The following is a 17,843-nucleotide window of genomic DNA, read 5'->3' as shown; positions in this document are numbered from 1 at the left end:
GTTTCGCGATATTTTGTAAGTAATTGTTAATAAAATGAAGTTGGCAAAAATGTGAATTATAGTTAAGTAATTAAATTTGTACAAAAACATAAAATTTAGACATTTTTTTAAGTGATCAGATTATTTTTTAGCTTTTAACATTCAAAACATACTATGTGGGCCAAGATGATTTATACAAATATTTGTACTTTAAGGCTTTGAGTTACTAAAATTATTTTTTTTTTTTTTACAATTTAATAAATCAATTTTGGCAATATGTAATATGAATAAAACATCCATATAAAAATGTATATCATATCAAAATATATATTCTGTTTATTCATACACAATTCTGACTGAATTATTTATTAATTAATCTCGTTATTTATAAAAATTAAGGTTTTTGATAGTAATGATTTATATGACATAATAACCAAAATAATTCATTAGTCTTGTATATAATTGTATTTTTTGATAGTCTGGTTCCATAAATATAAAACAGTAGTTATTTATTTAAGAAATTAAATAACAATTATATTGATAAAATCAAGTTAGATAAGTCGTAAATAATGTTTTAATACAATGTTGTCACCTTAAATATTAAGGGTAATTAGTCAATAGTAAATACATTAACTAAAATTCAAAGCATAGTTACATTTTCATATATTTTTAGGTATCAATTTATTTGATAAATATAAAATATTTACATGTATTCTTAAAATTATAAATTACCATTTAAAATGATGGTAGTTTGTTGATTTGTGTTTGTTTCTTAATTAATATTTTTATCATTTCATCTAACGCACCACTATAACTGTCACTTATCTTCTTATCAATAGTGTCCACTAACTGTCGCCACCTATCAGCTGTGATCTGTCTTATTTTGTCAGCTTCTTTTCCTTCATCAGTATCATTAATTGTATAGTCGGTATCATGTTTTTTTAACATCAATGCATTGGAATTACCACATCCCATACGATTCCATGCTTCTTCAACATTCTTTACACAAGCAAGAATATGACTAGTACTGTTTTGAACAGTTTTCATAACCTCACGTAAAATTTCTGATTTACCTTTATATTGAGTCTAAAAATAAATATAATTGATTTTTTGTTAGAACTTGTAAGGAAATTTACTATTTTACTATTTATCTTGACCATAGAATATATACTTAGGTAATTATTAATGGGACTTAAGCATATTTATCAATAGACAATAAGATAAAAATTTATTTATCAGTATTTTAGTATTTAGTATATACAAATATTTTATATTAAAAAAAAAGGAAAGATAACATATTTGTGCATATTTTGCATTTCTTAAATATGTATGTCCGTAAAATTGTTAGGGAAAAAATTCCCTGAGTACCTGACTCATACATCTGTTTACGATAGTTTTGTCGCTTAAGAATCAACCTTTTTATCAACAATTATATAGTTGAGGTAAAACCTAATGACATCTAGATTCTAAATTATACAACGAAATAAAAAGCAATACATGTTTGTTTGTTAATTATAGAAAACTGATCAAATTATCACGCGTTTACGTAATTTCTCAGGATGTGTCAGTTTTTTTTATAAATTATATATATATATAGCATGATTTTTTATCATGAAACACTCATTATTTCAAAAAGTATTCATGTTTTTGAAATTTTTTTATATAGTTTAAAGTTGTTAAAAAAACAATGGTCTTTTTTATCCTTATATATTTTTTAAGTTTTTTACTTTTTTCAATGACAACATAGTTTTAATTTCATATTCCAATGCAGAATAATTAACAGAATATTTTGATGCCTACATTTAGTTTATGAGTTATGAGTATTTAAAGTTTTGATGTGCGGAGTGGAGTGGTTACCCTGCAAAATATTTGTCCACTAATCCGCTTGTCTAAGCTTTAAATACCTATAACTCATAAACTACTTGCCCTGAATTAGATTTGTATGTATCAAAACACTCAGAAAAATATTCTGCTATGAAATTAAGACTCTGTAGTCACTCAAAAAAGTAAAAAACTTAAAAAAATATAAAGATAAACAATATTTAAAAATATAATTTTTTAATAAAAATGTTGATTTTTTAACAACTTGAACTACGTAAAAAAATGTTTTCAATAATATGAATAATTTTTGAAATAATGAGTGTTTCATAATAAAAGAATCACCCTATATAATTAATTTGTTTTTTTTTTCGCAATTTTTATTATGTACCTAACTAATTTTTAAATTTTTATTTTCATAATTATAATAAGTTTTATCAAAAACAAAATAAAAAATTAGCTGCATATTTTTAAGCATACTTTGATATCATAATAATGATATATTTGATTTTAAGTGCAACAAGTCCCAAACCCTAGTTATTAATTATGGTATTATTATGAAACAATGCTGTCAAAATTAAATTAAAATATGTGTAATTTATTATTAATTTAATATTAAAATTTGTTTTAGATGAACTTTATAAATTTCATATAAGATATATAATTAATATATGTATATATTAAAATTAAAATTAAATTATATATTACAATTGTTTACCTCAGGATTATAGGGTGTAGAATGAGTTTTTCGTTTAGCTTTAATTTTTTTTGGATCAGAAACTATTTTGTTTTGATAACTTTTTATAAAATATGTTGCTAGGGAAAGAAATATGCATGAAGTGTTCAAAGTCTGAAAATTAAAAAAAAGAATAAATTAATATCCATTATTTAGTATTAATAATTAATATAATAATACTTCTTACATCTATCATATTTGTAAGTACTTCTAATACTTCTTTTCTTCCTTCTAATTTTAGACTAGAATCTATTTCATTTATTGTTTTTGAAATAACAAATTTACAATATGAAATTGATTTATCAAATGCAATAGTTAGTTCATTAGCATTAGTTTTCATCTTTGCTGTCCACTCATCATCCGTAGAAACGGAAGTTTTTACATCTGATCCTATTATTTGTATAAATTCAATGAAGTTGATGACAATTGTCAACATAGTCTTAGATTTATCCAAACCAAATAACTTAGATCCAAAAAAACTTCCAAATACATTATTAGGAACTGGAACTGGAGGATCGCTTTCCAATTGAGTGTTAAGGGTTTTCAATGTTTTTAAATGGAAATTCAATTGATCGAAGTCATTTGAATTGAGAGATTCATCATCAGTATTAAGTCCATTTACTTCTGAAGGTGTTTTAAAATGTTGAGTACTAAATTGTTTAATCATTCTTGCACTGTAATAAATACAACTTAGCAAAACAGCACGGATTTCCAGTAAACGCAAATCATGAGAAAATATTTGATTTGAATGTTCTGTAGTTAAGCATCGTGTAGGAGGATTGTAGTTTATTAAAACCGAATAGTCTCGATTATTAATCATTTTTTTGAGTTGAGATTTTGAAGCAATTTCAGGCACATCATTCATTTTTAATATAATCTAATAAATGTGAAATACAAAAATAATTTTTAGCCAACAATTTTAATTTAATTAATTAGTATTTTTAATACCTCTAAACAATCATCCAAATTATCAACATCAAGTAACGAAATAAAATAGTTTTCTGTAAGACACATAGAATGATGAATAGAATATTTAAGTTTTTCTCTAAATTCCACAAATTCAATAATTTTGATAAAAGATCCAAATTTGTACGATATTGTTAAATGATCTGCGACCTAATAAAATAATTTAAACAAAAGAAACATTCAATGAAATTAATCTGGATGTAAATATAACAACCTTTTTTTTTTTATTTTCCTACCTCTCGATAATTATGTGAGAAGAATCTGATAGTTGTAGCATACAGTTTAGATGCATTCTGGAAACGACCTTCATTGAACATTTGAAAAGTATGTAAATAACCTAATGAATCCAACTGAGTATTTTTTATTTCTAAATTTATATATGCTAAATTTGACGCATCAGAGGCTCCTAAGAAGATAAATAAATAAATATATTATTGTCATAGTAAAAAAAAATAAAATAAAAATGTTATATAAAATAGAAATATAATTACCTAACATATGGTAGAATTTTAATAATAACAATTTGATATGAAAATTTGAGGGACTTAGAGCGTATGCATACTCAAGTACAACAGTTGCTTCCCTTATATATGTGAGTCTATTATTTTCAACCCAAATGTCATACATTAAATGTGCCATCATTATAACAAAAGTGTCATTTGCCCTAAAAAAAATATTTACAGTAAACATGATTTTTTTATGATAATAAATTGTTATAATATAATTTTACATTATTTCTGAAGATCTTTTGCTATTATTAAATATTTCACATCTATGATAGCATCTGAGTAAACGATCAGCAAGTTTTAACTTTTCTTCGGTGTTCATGAGATCATGAATTCCAACATGTCTGGCTAATTGGAGATATGATAAATAACATTCCATTTGAGATTTCTGGAAATACATGATATATTATAAATTGTAATTAAGGGGATACTATGATTTTCTGTTTTTGCCTAACGCACGGGCGACATAAAATTTTAGACTGATCCTTTGCCAATCATACCAATTGATCCAATGAAGCGATAATAATTCTGAAAACAGATCTGAATTTGTCGTCGAGTCTACTTGAAATTGACTTTCCAAAATTTTTGACTTTTTGATTTTAACTTCTCCAAAAATTGAAATACTGCAATTTTTAATTACTTTTTTTTTAGGAATTTGGAGGAAAATATCAAAGCTGTGAGAAAGTTGATTCCAAATAGACTTGACGACAAATTCAAATCTGTTTTCATAATTCTTATCACTTCATTAGATCAATTGGTATATTTGGCAAAAAACATGTCTAAAATACTATATCACGAGTGTGTTAAACAAAGACAGAAAATCACACTAAGTGATAAAGTACACTCATTTTTTAAATTTATTATAGTCAAAAGATTAATACATCATAATTGTTTTCAACACTGGAACTATGGCAGTAAACACCAGTGTTATAAAAGTAACTAAATGAAGGTAAGACATGTGTTACATTTCTTAGAGTGATATAAGACTGATGCAATCCACACTTGGCTACAGCATTTTTTTTTTTTTTTAATTAGAATTATACTTGGTAAATCTCTTAAAATATGCAGGTACTCACAGTTTTTGGGAATTCTCCTTCTTTCAAATTAACAATTTCATCCAATATCTTCAAAAACTCATCGAGTAATTCTTCTTTTAAAAGTGACATATATGGTCTTAGATCATAAAAACAGCATGGCTTTTGTCCAAATATCTTAAAATATTCGGTTAAAAGATTGATAGCATCACCTGAAATTATTTTGTTTATAATAAATAATACAATTTAAGCATAGAATACAGTAAGAAAAAATAGGATAACTAACAAGTGTGAAATTATCAAATTACAATAACTATTTTTAATGATAAAATCGTTTATTGAAAAAAAATTTAAAGCAACTAGAAAGAATAATTTATGTTTTTAATTGTATTTATTAGATTGTAATTTAAGTAAATTATCTTACCCATATATTTATTAGCATTTTCTTTTAATCTAGAATATAATTCAAGGCGAGCAAGGTAAACTCCTCTTTGAGGATAGTTTTGCTCAGAATTTAATTTTTGTAATTCATTTAAAAACAATAAAGCTTCTTCTATAGATGAGTCAAAGTGAGGTAAACCAGTATCCCCATTGCAGTTTAAGTATTTATCCTTAGATTCAATTATTTTAAATAATGAATCATAATACTTAGTATAGTAAATCCATGAATCTATGCTGTTGAATAAATAAATATGTTTAAAAAAAATATCATAATTTAAACATATATAATAATAAAAATTACAGACTATTTTAAAATAAATATATAAATATTTTATTTAAAATTAAAAAATAAAAATTATAATTATAATTAAGTCTGTAAGCAATACTAATTACAAGAAGTTACTTACTCTTTAAGAAGTAAACTTTTTAGGTATGAGTTTGCTTCACCATACATTTCCAATTCAAAGTAAATATCAATTTTTTTCCGTGTAAGACCAACAGTGCGATGTAGCTTATCACCAAGTGGTCCATTAAGAATATCTAAACTTTCTTTGTATTTTTTCTAAAAAATTATTTTTGAATATTCATTATTTTTTTTTTAAAAAAATGTTATTTATGTAACAGTTAACTTCAATGCTACCTGCATATCTAATATCATCAAATACAATTGAATTTCTTGTTCAGCATCAATTTTGTCTTCATTAATATATTTTTGCACCATTCGTTCTGCTAATGGCAGAGTAATTCTTTTTGATATTTCATCATTTGCTTGATACGCCTTAAAATAAATAGGTATGCATATAAATCATGAAATTATAATATGTAATAAGACAAAGTTAATAGTATTAATAAATACTTCATTATTTATACTAATATTTTTCCTACCAAAAAAAAAAAAAAAAAAAAATGAATTTATTAATCTATTTTTTGATTTATTATTAGTAATATTTTAATAACTTAATATGTACCTGCATAACAATACTCATTATGGCCCAAAAATAATATGGGTTATTTGGTTTAACTTTATGGAGAGCTAATGCAGTTTGCTGTTGTTTTTTGTAATCACAAACACGAACGTAAGACATGAAAAGACTAGACAATAATTCTTCGTTGACTGGATCTTGGAGTAAAGCATCCTCGTATACTTCACATACCATATGAGCTATACAATTAAAATAAAATAGATTTTATCAACTTAAATGCAAACACTATTAAAATTACGTTTTTTTAACTCTCTATAGCACGCTGTTAATGCAAGCAATGTTGATTCATCAGATGGCTTGCATTTTCTTACTTCTTTCAACAATGTTTCTGCCTCTTGGTCTTTTCCAAGTCGGACTAACGTTAAACTCTTCAGCGCCTGTATGAAATAAATATGGTTATAACTAAATAATTTGACTAGACAAATCTACTTAAGAATTCTCTATTTAAACATTTGGTTCATACTTTGGAACAATTTTGACTAGGTAATTTTTTTATTAATTTATCCAACTCGTGCAAAGCCTTTTTATAATTTCCGTTGTCTATCCATTCTGTAAGTAAAAAAAAAACCAAAAATAAAATTTAAGAATGTCGAACAGTAGGAGAATTAATTGAGTACCATAAATCGGTCTCAACCGCCGTTCCGCCATAGAATTATCGTTCCTACTAAGCCTGCTTCTGGACGCCATCGGTACCGTTGTAAAATACCCTTTTTTCTGTGCAGTTACCGACCGAGATTTAAAGGTACCTAATAATGGCAGAAAAAAGACTTAGTACTCGTAGTGTAATAAATCGTCGGGTTTGAATAAAATTTAAAGTGATCAAAAATCACATTTGCCGTGTTTATAACCACAAAAAAAAAAAAAAAAAAATAAAAAAAAATAGTTAAGAGAGTGAAACTGCGCAACCAGTGTTGCTTGCACTGATAAAAATGAAATCATGTACAAAAAAAAAACCGTAAGTGTTGTACGCATGGAGGTCGGACTTGGAGGTAGAAAATATTACACACATGGAGCGTGAAGTAAAATCATAACAAGATGTTCCGCTGCCACCGCCACCGCGTTCGGTGCGACGGTAAACAAAAACAAAAATCATTAAAGTTATTACCTGTTAAACGTTTACTACGCCGTCCGTTATCCAACTCGAATCGTTCACCAGCGTCATATTATTATGTTGTCGTAATATTTTATTATTATCATAGAAAATATACGATTTAGGACACGCTCGGCGGTCGTCCGTGTTGTCCCGGTAATCGCGCTCTATCGAACGAAAGGCCGACCAATAACGGCAGAGCGGCCCTGATTTCTTAAGTACACAGCAACCACAGTCACAGTTGTGTAGTGTCGTACACACTTGCAGTTTTACGTATCACGTACCGTAATCGTATATTTTGTGTGTTACACTGGTACAGCATCAAAATCCATTGCCACCCACAACCGTCAGCGATAGGTCCAAAACGACGATATCCGTCGCGAGCGCTCCGCGTATCCGACATCCGAGTCGTCGCGCGCGCTGCTAAGCTACCCTCAGTGTCCTCATTCAAGCGTCCGGTTAGCTCGTCTGTGCGTCCGTTCGTTCACGTTCGTCTCTCGCAGGACCATCCGTCCGCCATCGGTCGTAACAGAATCGCATTGTCTGCGTTGTCACATCGTTGTCGTTTTCATTAGTTGCGGCCATTAGTTGCGTTTCCTTTAATTTCTCGTTTATACATCGTCGAAATCCGTTACTGCCGTGCCCGACCAATATTACTGTTATTAGATCGTCTTAACGATTTTCTCTCCTTTCACATGACCGACGCCGCCATTTGTTGTCGCGCGTTCGGGTGTTGTCTATCCGTCCGTTCCGCGTTATCGATCGCGTATTCGTCGTCGTTTGGCGTACGCGAACCACCCGTGCAATCTGCTTGAGTGTACACTGACGTCCATTACACAGAGCACGAGCACGCGCGATCATATAATAGTTTTCGTTTAGTTAGACCGTTGTCGTAATGGCCGCCAAGAGATCGGTTTCGCCCGGGCCCATCGACCTGATGAAGGTAAGCCCATCGTGCAGTCCGACTACATTTTCTGCGGTCGTCTCCGATGTCGCTTTTACGGTTTCGTTTTCAAGGCGAGCTCGCGCGTCCAGGCCGAGCAAAACGCGCACAACGCGCAAAACGTGCAATACGCGCACGGGTGACGAGGTGAGCTGTGTTGCGCGGACTGGGCGCCGCCCTCGTTCATTTGTTTTCAATTTTTACTCATCGTGTGGCATGTTTCTGGCATCTTGCGTATCGAATAATCTGCGTAGCCAGTACAACCAATCGATCAATTTTTTTTTTTTTCGTGAACGATCTGAAGGGACGCTCGCAAATGTTTAACAATTTTGATTTAAATAATATGCCTAACGTCTGTACTTACCCATTCCCATTGCTTATCCTTTATTTTGGATTTAGGAAATAATGAGATTGATTGCTGAACCAAATTCGGTGAATAACAAGAAAAGACTGGAAGTTGCTTATTTCCAACACCCATCTAAGACCGTTGATCCTACAACATGTAATCTATGCAGCGATAGTACAGGATTTGTGTGCAGTGGACAATATCAAAAATCATTAAATAGCCCGTAAAATAATATTTTTATTATGCATGCCTTAATTAAATATTTGATATATTATAATGTTATGTAAATATTTGTGTTCATGCAATGAATAATTTCCTTGATGAACACTGATCCAGCCTATGTCTATATTGATTATGTAAGTAAAATTAAATCATTATTACAGATAACCATATTACTGATTTGCTTGTATTAACTTTTTATATTGTATGTTTTAGAATGAAGTATTCAACCCTGATTTTTCCAGGAAAAAATATGAAGGTAAAACTGAAAACTAATATACAAGTTACCATTTCACATTTAAGTTTCATTTAATATGGAAAAATATAACGTATTTTATTGAATTATTTTTTTACAGAAGTTAGACTCAAGATTAAACAATTATTTGATTTTGATTTTCCGTTCAATCCATTTGAATCATTCCTTGAAGAAGTACCAATACAACGCAAATTCAGTACGTATTATTTTTTTTTTTTCATTTTAAATACTTAAATAAATTAATTGTTTTTATCAGATGCAAAACTTCCTGTCAGAAAACAGTTGGATAAACTTAAAATGATACGCAAGAACGATAGATGTGTTGTATGTAAAAAATGTGTTCTTCAGGGACGATTAGTGCAATGTCATCATTGTACTAGACTTTATCACCTCAACTGTTTGGATCCTCCTATCCGTGATTGGGATCATAGTATGAGATGGATCTGTCCAGCACACGATCAGTTTTTAGTTAGTCATATAATATATTTTTTAATTAATTTTTATAACTAAATTGTTTACATTTATGCATCAAAATTTATGTTTCTAAAAACTAGGAATTAGCTTATCCTGACGTTTTCACTCCTGGTCGTGGATTACTGACTACTAATAATATAACAACAAAAAGGTCTCAATGTGAACTGCCATCTCTGCCTGTAGACAAATCTTTCAAACTGCCTAGTAAAATTGAAGCAATGTATAAAAAGGTAATAAGTTTTTAAAATTGTTAAACAAGACTTACATCATAAAATGCAGTAAATAAAAAGAAAACTGTTTACAAAGTACACAATATTTAATTCAAGTTTGATATAAACTTGAATGATAAATATAAAATTTATATTTAATATACTATCCAATCTGTTTAAAATCTAAGTATAATTAAGATAGATTAAAAGTAACATTACAATTTTGATAGGTTGGTCCTAACATAACCTAATTACATTTTTAAGGTTAGGTTAGTCATAACCTGGCCTAATAAAAATTGTTAAGATTAGGTTCAACTAGAGCATGCCTAATTACATTATTGTTTTGGTAGGTTGCTTCTAAACTAATGTAACAACATTTTTGTGAACTTAAATAATACATTGCATAGTACTTGGGATTTAATATTGTGAAATCCATAACAATGACCTTATGCAATGTATTACTGCTAAAAAATAATAAATTACTAAATTAATATATTTTTTTTTATTTTTTAAATTTAGGCGAAAGATGACTTTCCAACAACATCGACAGAAAATTCATCTTTAAATATTTTATGGTAAAAAAATGTTTTTATAATAGGATCGATTACCTAATTTTAGTTAGGTTTGAGTAACCTAGATTGAAGTTGGCAACACTGTTCTTATTATTTTTATAACAGATTTCATTCGGATTTTCTATAAAATAATCATTCACTTTTTTCAGTGTTAAACCTAATATTTTTGTTGAATTAAATAACGTAATCTAATTTTAATAAATATATTAATATTTTATTTTTACAAATGAAAATCGTTGGGGTGATATCGACAGTTTTTATTGATAATCTATTTTTAATCAGAATGATATAAAAGATATCAATATTATGATAACTACTATTTACTTATAATTGGGATGATAAATAGTATTAAATAATTAACTGTAAATTAAAACTATATTGCCAAAATTAAATTAAAAATTTGCATGTGTATAAAATTACCTTTAATTTTTATTCACATCTCAATATAAAATTTTTTTTTATTTTTTTTTCAGTGACGTTGCATCAATTGAATTGGAATCAATTAATTCTAAAGATAAGATGAATGGTAAGTATTATCTTAAAAAAATTACTATAGTTCACAAGATATTTTTAAATTATGTAAGTAAAAAATAATAATCTGTTGATATCTAACTTCTTTCAGAAACTGGTAATGTTACAAATTATATTTCTGATAAGTTACTGAAAAAAAACAAAAGTTCACTGCCTACAAAATGCAGTGCAACTTTGTCTTGTATAACTGTACCCTTTGATATATCTGTACAGAGAGAAGTTATAACAATTGGCAAAAGTGAGTTATTTATTTAATTGAAGTATAAATAAATATCCTTATTGGACATTTCATGTTTACATTTCTGTAGGTCTTAAAAATCGATTATGTTTGCAAAATATTGGAAATTGCGAATATATTTCTGATTATCATGCCACCATCAGATTTGATAAAGTATGTATTACATATTTTATAAATAGTTATAAATTAACTCATAAATACTTGTTATCGAGTCATTATTTATTTAGCAATTTTTTTAAACTATAAGTACATATTAAATATATACTATAACATTAAAATTAGATATTTTTAAAGGAATTTTATAATTTATAATCTATACAAAAAGATAAAAGTCCATCATACAAACATATTTGATGATAAATTGAAATTATCTGTACATTGGTTAGGTTAGGTTATCTAACCTAACCTCACCTAATCTATCCTTGATCTTCTGTTACCTAACCTAACCTAATCTGTAATTTTATCTTAGATAATTTGACAAGTATACAATGCATTAAAATTAGGTGAGATAACCCGTAATAGACCGACAAAAATCTGTTCATTTTGCGTATCTCTTCTGTCTAGTCACTGTAGGAGCGTTTTAATACAGCACACAACGCTAGGTTAGGTTAGGTTAGGCGCACATGTTACACATGCGCATTGCAATATTGTGCGAGTACTGATAACCTAACCTAACCTAATCAGAGTTAACTAAACAAAAAAATGGAGTTTTTCTCTTTTATAATATGGAGATTTACATTTATTCAACATATTATATTATTCATTTATCTTTTAAATATTTTATTAGCATTTAACATCGATTTTAAATATTGCAAAATATAGTATGGTCCATTTAGTAATTTCTACGTAGTTAATTTTCAAATAATTATTTAAAATACTTTACAGTTATTAATATTATTTAAAAATATTAATGTTTATTATTATGTTCTTTTAAAACCACACACTTTTTAAGTAATAATGTATCGTCTTGACCCCTAATTTCATTATATTTTCTAACTATTTTTAAGTAATTCAGCCTTTAATATTATAATTTATGTTGTAATTTAAATTATTGTAAAAACACTATGTTAGGTTAACCCAAACCTAACCTAACCTAACTCCATTTACAAAATATACTGAATTGTCTGAATTGTGTATCATAATATTTTAAATTTATGATAAATGTTAATAAAAAATTTTATCAATAAATAATTTAATGCAATATTATATAAGAGCTGTTACAATTTTAGTTAGGTTAGTTCTTATCAATTACTAGATGGTACGTGACCGTCAGTGTGACAGCGCTAACGTTAGAACCATGGTTATAGTTACCATGATTACACCACAAGTAGTAATAAAATGGCCCCAAATGTTCTTATCACATAAAAAAAATACCGGCTTATTGTGTTCCTTTTTAATAGTGGCTAAACGTACGTACCTAACCTGTGCACGCAGTTGGTGACTCCGCCTCCTTTCGCCGCGCTGGCAGCGTGCATTTCAAATGTAAATGTATAAATAAAAAAATTTTGGCGACATCCATGTGAGTGAATACTATCTACCCTGTGTAATTGAAAAAAGGCGGTAAAACGATTAATTAATATACATCTTTTCAAATATCCCGCCAACAGCTGTTTGTGTATGAAGATTATCTTTTGTAATATCGCCTCGAGGTAGGTGGAGTTACCAACTTAACCTAACCTTAGCGAATATTTAATGATACCAAACACGTATATAAATAGTATTTTACTATGGCTGCGGGACGATGCGTGATTAGTTGTCCGCGAAAAGTTCTTGTTCTAGCGCAATCTAGTTTTGTAGTTCAAAAATATACTTTTGGCTCAATGCTTGAACAGTTAAAAATTGATATTTACAATATACACGACTGAAAAAACTATAAAAATGTAAACATCAAAATATGAGTTTTATAACTTCAATTTTTATAATAAAAATAATTAAATATTATTTTATTATTATTAGTACAACTTTTTGCAGTCAGATACTTATTTTTTTAATTTATTCTGTTGGTTCGTTGAATATGAAAAACTGTCTAATTCTCATTCTCAAAATTATTTTTTACAATTTAGACAAGTTAAACCTTACCTAACACTTAAAGTATATTTATTGTGACCTTCGCCTGAACTCCGTGTATTAATAATTATCTGCTTCTTTACAATGACTAGAGCGAACGCGATCCCATTTTTTAAAAATATTTCCTAATGCTTCTCACTTTTTTTTTCTTGGTCATCTTTTAGAATGTCAAATATGTTTTTGGAAATTGTATGCGATTCTTGTACGCAACAACGAGACATTTCAAAATATTTTTATGTTTAATATTAAGTTAAATCTCAAATGATATAACAATAGTTTATTAGCTCTCAGCATAATAGATAAAAAACATTGATATTTTTAATTTATATGTTATTATTTATAGTGAACATGGGTTATAACTTATGATGTACATTACGTCAATACACATCAAAATAGAGGGAAATGTAATTAAATATACTATAGTCATTGACAATGATAGCAATTTTTATGATAATATTCATACTTTTCGGGAAAATAGTAAATTATTGTTAAATGGTATTTAAAAAATATACTTTTGACATCCCACGCAAATTCAAAACCAATGTTTTTCATGAAGTTACTGCTATTATTCACTAGGAGCGCTAACAGTTATTAGAAATCCGGAAGAACTGTATAGATGCCGCTTAATATTTGGTAGCATATGATAATACAAATAAAATCCACATGAAGCTCTTACAGTTATCAGGTTTTTGTCGAATTTTGATAAGAAAATTGCATTGTTTTTCTTTACAACTCATTAGTCGTGGTTGGCACGTTCGATTATTGTTGACCAGGTTACTCGTAGGGAGAAATAATGCTTTATTATTGTTATTATTATTATCTATATGTGCAAAACTTGTGTGCTCTCACTGTACAGAGTAAAGTTTTGTTTATATTATAAATACTTAAAATAGTTAATTTAAAATTTAGAATAAATATTTTGATTATGGTTTATTTTATTACAAAATAATCTTACTCACGTAATAAATGCATTGAAAAAATATTTTAGCGATGTAAAAATTAATGTCTAATTAGCATAGCATGTATCAAAGTAATTAATTTCCTGAATTACCTTGTAATATATTAGTTGCTAGTTTCTACCTACAACTTATATTGACTATTTTGTTGATCATATTTTAAAATTTAATTTAAAAGAGTTTAAAGCATTTATTTTTGTTACAATAAGTAACATTTTCGTTAATAATTATTATTGATAGCTATTTTATTTATCAGCATTTATCTGCATATCAGCAGGGGTTGATCACGAAATTTTATACCAGAGGCGGAGTGCATAGGGTATTTTCCTTTTAGTATTACTAGCGCCGTCTTAGTGGATATATTTATACTAGATCAAATAAGACGGTTTTTACTGGAATTTTCAAAGCAAAATAGTGATATTAACTTTATAGTACCTATAACATCTTTAATTTATCATACTATAATATATATAATCAATAATTATTAATCAATTTGTGATAATGTGATCTAGTTCCATAAGTATCCACTAAGACGGCGCTACTAATTCTAAAAGGAAAATACCCCCTGCACTCCACCTGTATTATAACATTTTGTAACCATAATATTCATCGTGTGTCCAGTTTTGTATATCTTAGTCCGTAGTTTAGACTTAAGTGTAACCACAGTATAGATTAAATTAAATTTGTAATCATACAGACTTGATCTCTGTTTTTTGTAAAAGTTATATTTTTTTTAAATTTATTTTTGTGATTAAAATTATCAATTTTTGTATTTTGATATATTTGCTGAAGAAAATAAATATGTTATAAATTAAAAGCTTTTTCAAAAGAACCTCATTAGTCATTACTTACTATTTAAACATTTTTTTATTTAATTTTTTTTTTAGAAAACTGGAGATTTTATTTTGAAAAATCTAAGTCGATTCGGTGTTATAGTTGATAATGTGTCATATTTTGGAAATCGTAGACAACCATCAAATAATCATGAGCTGAAGAAAGTTAATTCTGGACATCAACGCCACGTAAATAAACAAAAAAGAACAATTCAAAAAGATAAAATTATAAATATCGCCGCTAACAGTGATAAAGAAAAACCACTAATCAAACATGCCAGTAATAAACGCACAGTTAATTACAAAAATATGTCTAAATATCATACTAGTAAGTATAAAAGCACAAAGCATGGTTATCAAAAAGCTCAATGCAAGTGTTCTAAAAGACTCATCCAAAAGGATGGTTACCCTGGTTTTGCTATCCTGCGAAAAGAGTCTATAATATTAATTGGTTGTATGAAATTTAAATTTATTTATGATGTGGGCATAATAGAAATTCTCAAAGTATGTACAGATGAATCACATGCCAAAATAGATGGGATGGTTGAAAACAAACCATTAAATGAGTCACCTTTAAAATGTATGTCTGAACAAGAAAATGGCATCAATATATTAATTGATACAATAAATAATCTTAATTCATTTTCCATTAATGAAAATTCAGATCATAAAAACTCTATTAATGAACAAAATATCACTAATAAGTTGAATTTAGATAATTCAGCAATCGGTGAATTATTTAATATCAAAGTTGATGGTGTATCTGAGAACATTGTACGAGATAGTGATGATGTACAACCATTGGAAATTAATGCCTCTGAAACATCAGACACAGAATATATAAAACAGTGGGAGATGATAAATGCTATGTCAAGTGATGAAAAGTCTTGTTATGCCAGTGATTTAATACAAGAAGTTGAAATCAATGAATCGTCTGACGATGGTGAAACTATTGAAGAAGAAATTGTTTATGAAATGAATTATGCAGAGGTCGATAATTGTGCACCTGGACGTAATAATGATGTTCAAGATTGGCTAATAGAAGAGATTGTAATTGATGAAGACAGAAACTTTAATGATAATGAACCTGGACAATCTGATGACTTACAATTGACATCAACAGTTGCATTTCCTGTACCTGCTTGTGATGATAAGGACTTTAAGACTGAACATATGTATTGTGCACGTAGTCCAACATATGATGATGAGACTATTGTCATATCAGATGATGATGATGATAGTGACAACTACATAACTGATAACAATGACAGTGAGAAAGATTAAGCTATGCTGTAAAAATAGGAAACAAAAACAAAAAAATAAGCTTTTTTCATTATTATTTTGTTATTGATTTATTAAAGTTTGTTAAAGATTTCTAAAATAGGAGTGTAAGTTTTTTTTTCAATTTTCCATTGTACTTTTGCCTTATTTATAACTAAATGAAGTTTTTTTTTTATTTTGTTTACAATTGTAGCCATTATGTTAGATAATTATATTAATATTAACAAAACTATTGCTTGTGTGATAATTATATATTATTATTACCCTATAAAATAATCTATTATTACATTATTAAGTTACCTTGTTATTACACAATTAATTTTAGTTATTGTCTATTTACAATTTAATTATATCTCAACAAGTTTTAATTATGCAACATAATTTTATGTCTAGCAAATTATTATAATATAATTGTATTAAAATCTATAAAAAATATTGTTAAATCAATTATTTACAGTGAAAATTATCATCCATTCTATTTAAATAATAATTTATTGTAATTGTATCAATTTGAAATAAAATTTTACGATATTTCTTTCTGTACAAGTTTAAAATTCTGATTTATTTTTATTTTTCCACAGCCGTAGGCGTACTTTAAATTTTTGTTTAACAATTTAAAACTAAAATAATCTATTATTATTGTTATATAATTTGATCTTACAAACTGATAACAATATTTAGAATTAAAAATATTCGTATTATTAATATATCTTGGTATTTAAACATAATTAAAATTTATAATTATCTATTATTAAATAAAAAAATTAGTGCGAAATAACAGAATAAATAGTGTTCATTTTTTGTTCAATGGTAAGATAAACCTTATGTGGGCGTGTATAAAAGGCGTAGCCGTCACGTTGGCAACCAATCACATCTCTCGTATCGTAACATCCTATTGGTCTATATAAATAATTACATTGTAGCAGTAAGTTGGTGATTGGTAAACTACCACTATATTAGCGAGATAAACGCTGTACCAACTTAACAACGCTTTTATAAATCCGTATCGTGACAGTGTTACACTGTCGTTTTTGTTGACTGAAGTGCAACCTAACATAACCTAGTATTATTACTTTACGGTGCTACCACAGTAGTTATAACAAATACTATAGATTATATAGTATTTGGTTATAAACAAACTATTACATTGTTCTGTGCTATTATAAAGGTATTTATCACGGTTTAAGATAGACTATCTTAAACCGTGGTATTTATTAAATGGAATGGACGTTTAGTATGTTAACGGGTGACGATTAGTTACGATCTTAGATCATATACTATGAATGGGGAGCCATGGCCTATCTCGCCTGTGTATACAATTTGAAGCACATATTAGCGACTAGTCTCTTCTTGATATTCATTATC

At 27.7% G+C, this 17,843-nt stretch overlaps 2 protein-coding genes across 4 annotated transcripts; one reads left to right on the top strand and one right to left on the bottom strand.

Moving 5' to 3' along the window:
• Nucleotides 1-546: 546 nt before the first annotated feature.
• On the bottom strand, nt 547-7,709 carry LOC113555563 (N-alpha-acetyltransferase 25, NatB auxiliary subunit-like). 2 transcript variants are annotated; one of them, XM_026959990.1, is made up of 16 exons: nt 7,569-7,709; nt 7,081-7,209; nt 6,927-7,012; nt 6,702-6,840; nt 6,449-6,642; nt 6,121-6,258; nt 5,888-6,042; nt 5,464-5,714; nt 5,082-5,251; nt 4,230-4,393; nt 3,991-4,163; nt 3,736-3,905; nt 3,482-3,649; nt 2,721-3,410; nt 2,516-2,647; nt 715-1,065 (listed from the first exon to the last, which is right to left on the bottom strand). In XM_026959990.1, the coding sequence occupies exons 2-16, from the start codon at nt 7,148-7,150 to the stop codon at nt 715-717; spliced, it is 3,051 nt and encodes a 1,016-aa protein (XP_026815791.1). In that variant the 5' UTR covers nt 7,151-7,209; nt 7,569-7,709. The 2 variants fall into 2 exon arrangements, with proteins under 2 accessions (XP_026815792.1, XP_026815791.1); XM_026959991.2 differs by lacking the exon at nt 7,569-7,709 and having other exon boundaries at nt 547-1,065; nt 7,081-7,150.
• A 194-nt stretch (nt 7,710-7,903) lies between these two features.
• On the top strand, nt 7,904-16,708 carry LOC113555564. 2 transcript variants are annotated; one of them, XM_026959992.2, is made up of 11 exons: nt 7,904-8,496; nt 8,896-9,065; nt 9,307-9,320; nt 9,418-9,513; nt 9,574-9,785; nt 9,872-10,021; nt 10,520-10,575; nt 11,046-11,098; nt 11,195-11,341; nt 11,412-11,494; nt 15,252-16,707. In XM_026959992.2, exons 1-11 carry the CDS (start codon nt 8,449-8,451, stop codon nt 16,479-16,481), a joined length of 2,259 nt encoding a protein of 752 aa, XP_026815793.1. In that variant the 5' UTR covers nt 7,904-8,448; the 3' UTR covers nt 16,482-16,707. The 2 variants fall into 2 exon arrangements, with proteins under 2 accessions (XP_026815793.1, XP_026815794.1); XM_026959993.2 differs by lacking the exon at nt 7,904-8,496 and having other exon boundaries at nt 9,058-9,198; nt 9,278-9,320; nt 15,252-16,708.
• The last annotated feature ends 1,135 nt before the right edge of the window (nt 16,709-17,843 follow it).

Source organism: Rhopalosiphum maidis, chromosome 1, assembly GCF_003676215.2.
Source record: "Rhopalosiphum maidis isolate BTI-1 chromosome 1, ASM367621v3, whole genome shotgun sequence".
NCBI classification, from domain to species: Eukaryota; Metazoa; Arthropoda; class Insecta; order Hemiptera; family Aphididae; genus Rhopalosiphum; species Rhopalosiphum maidis.
This window is presented reverse-complemented; position numbering and strand designations above follow the sequence as displayed.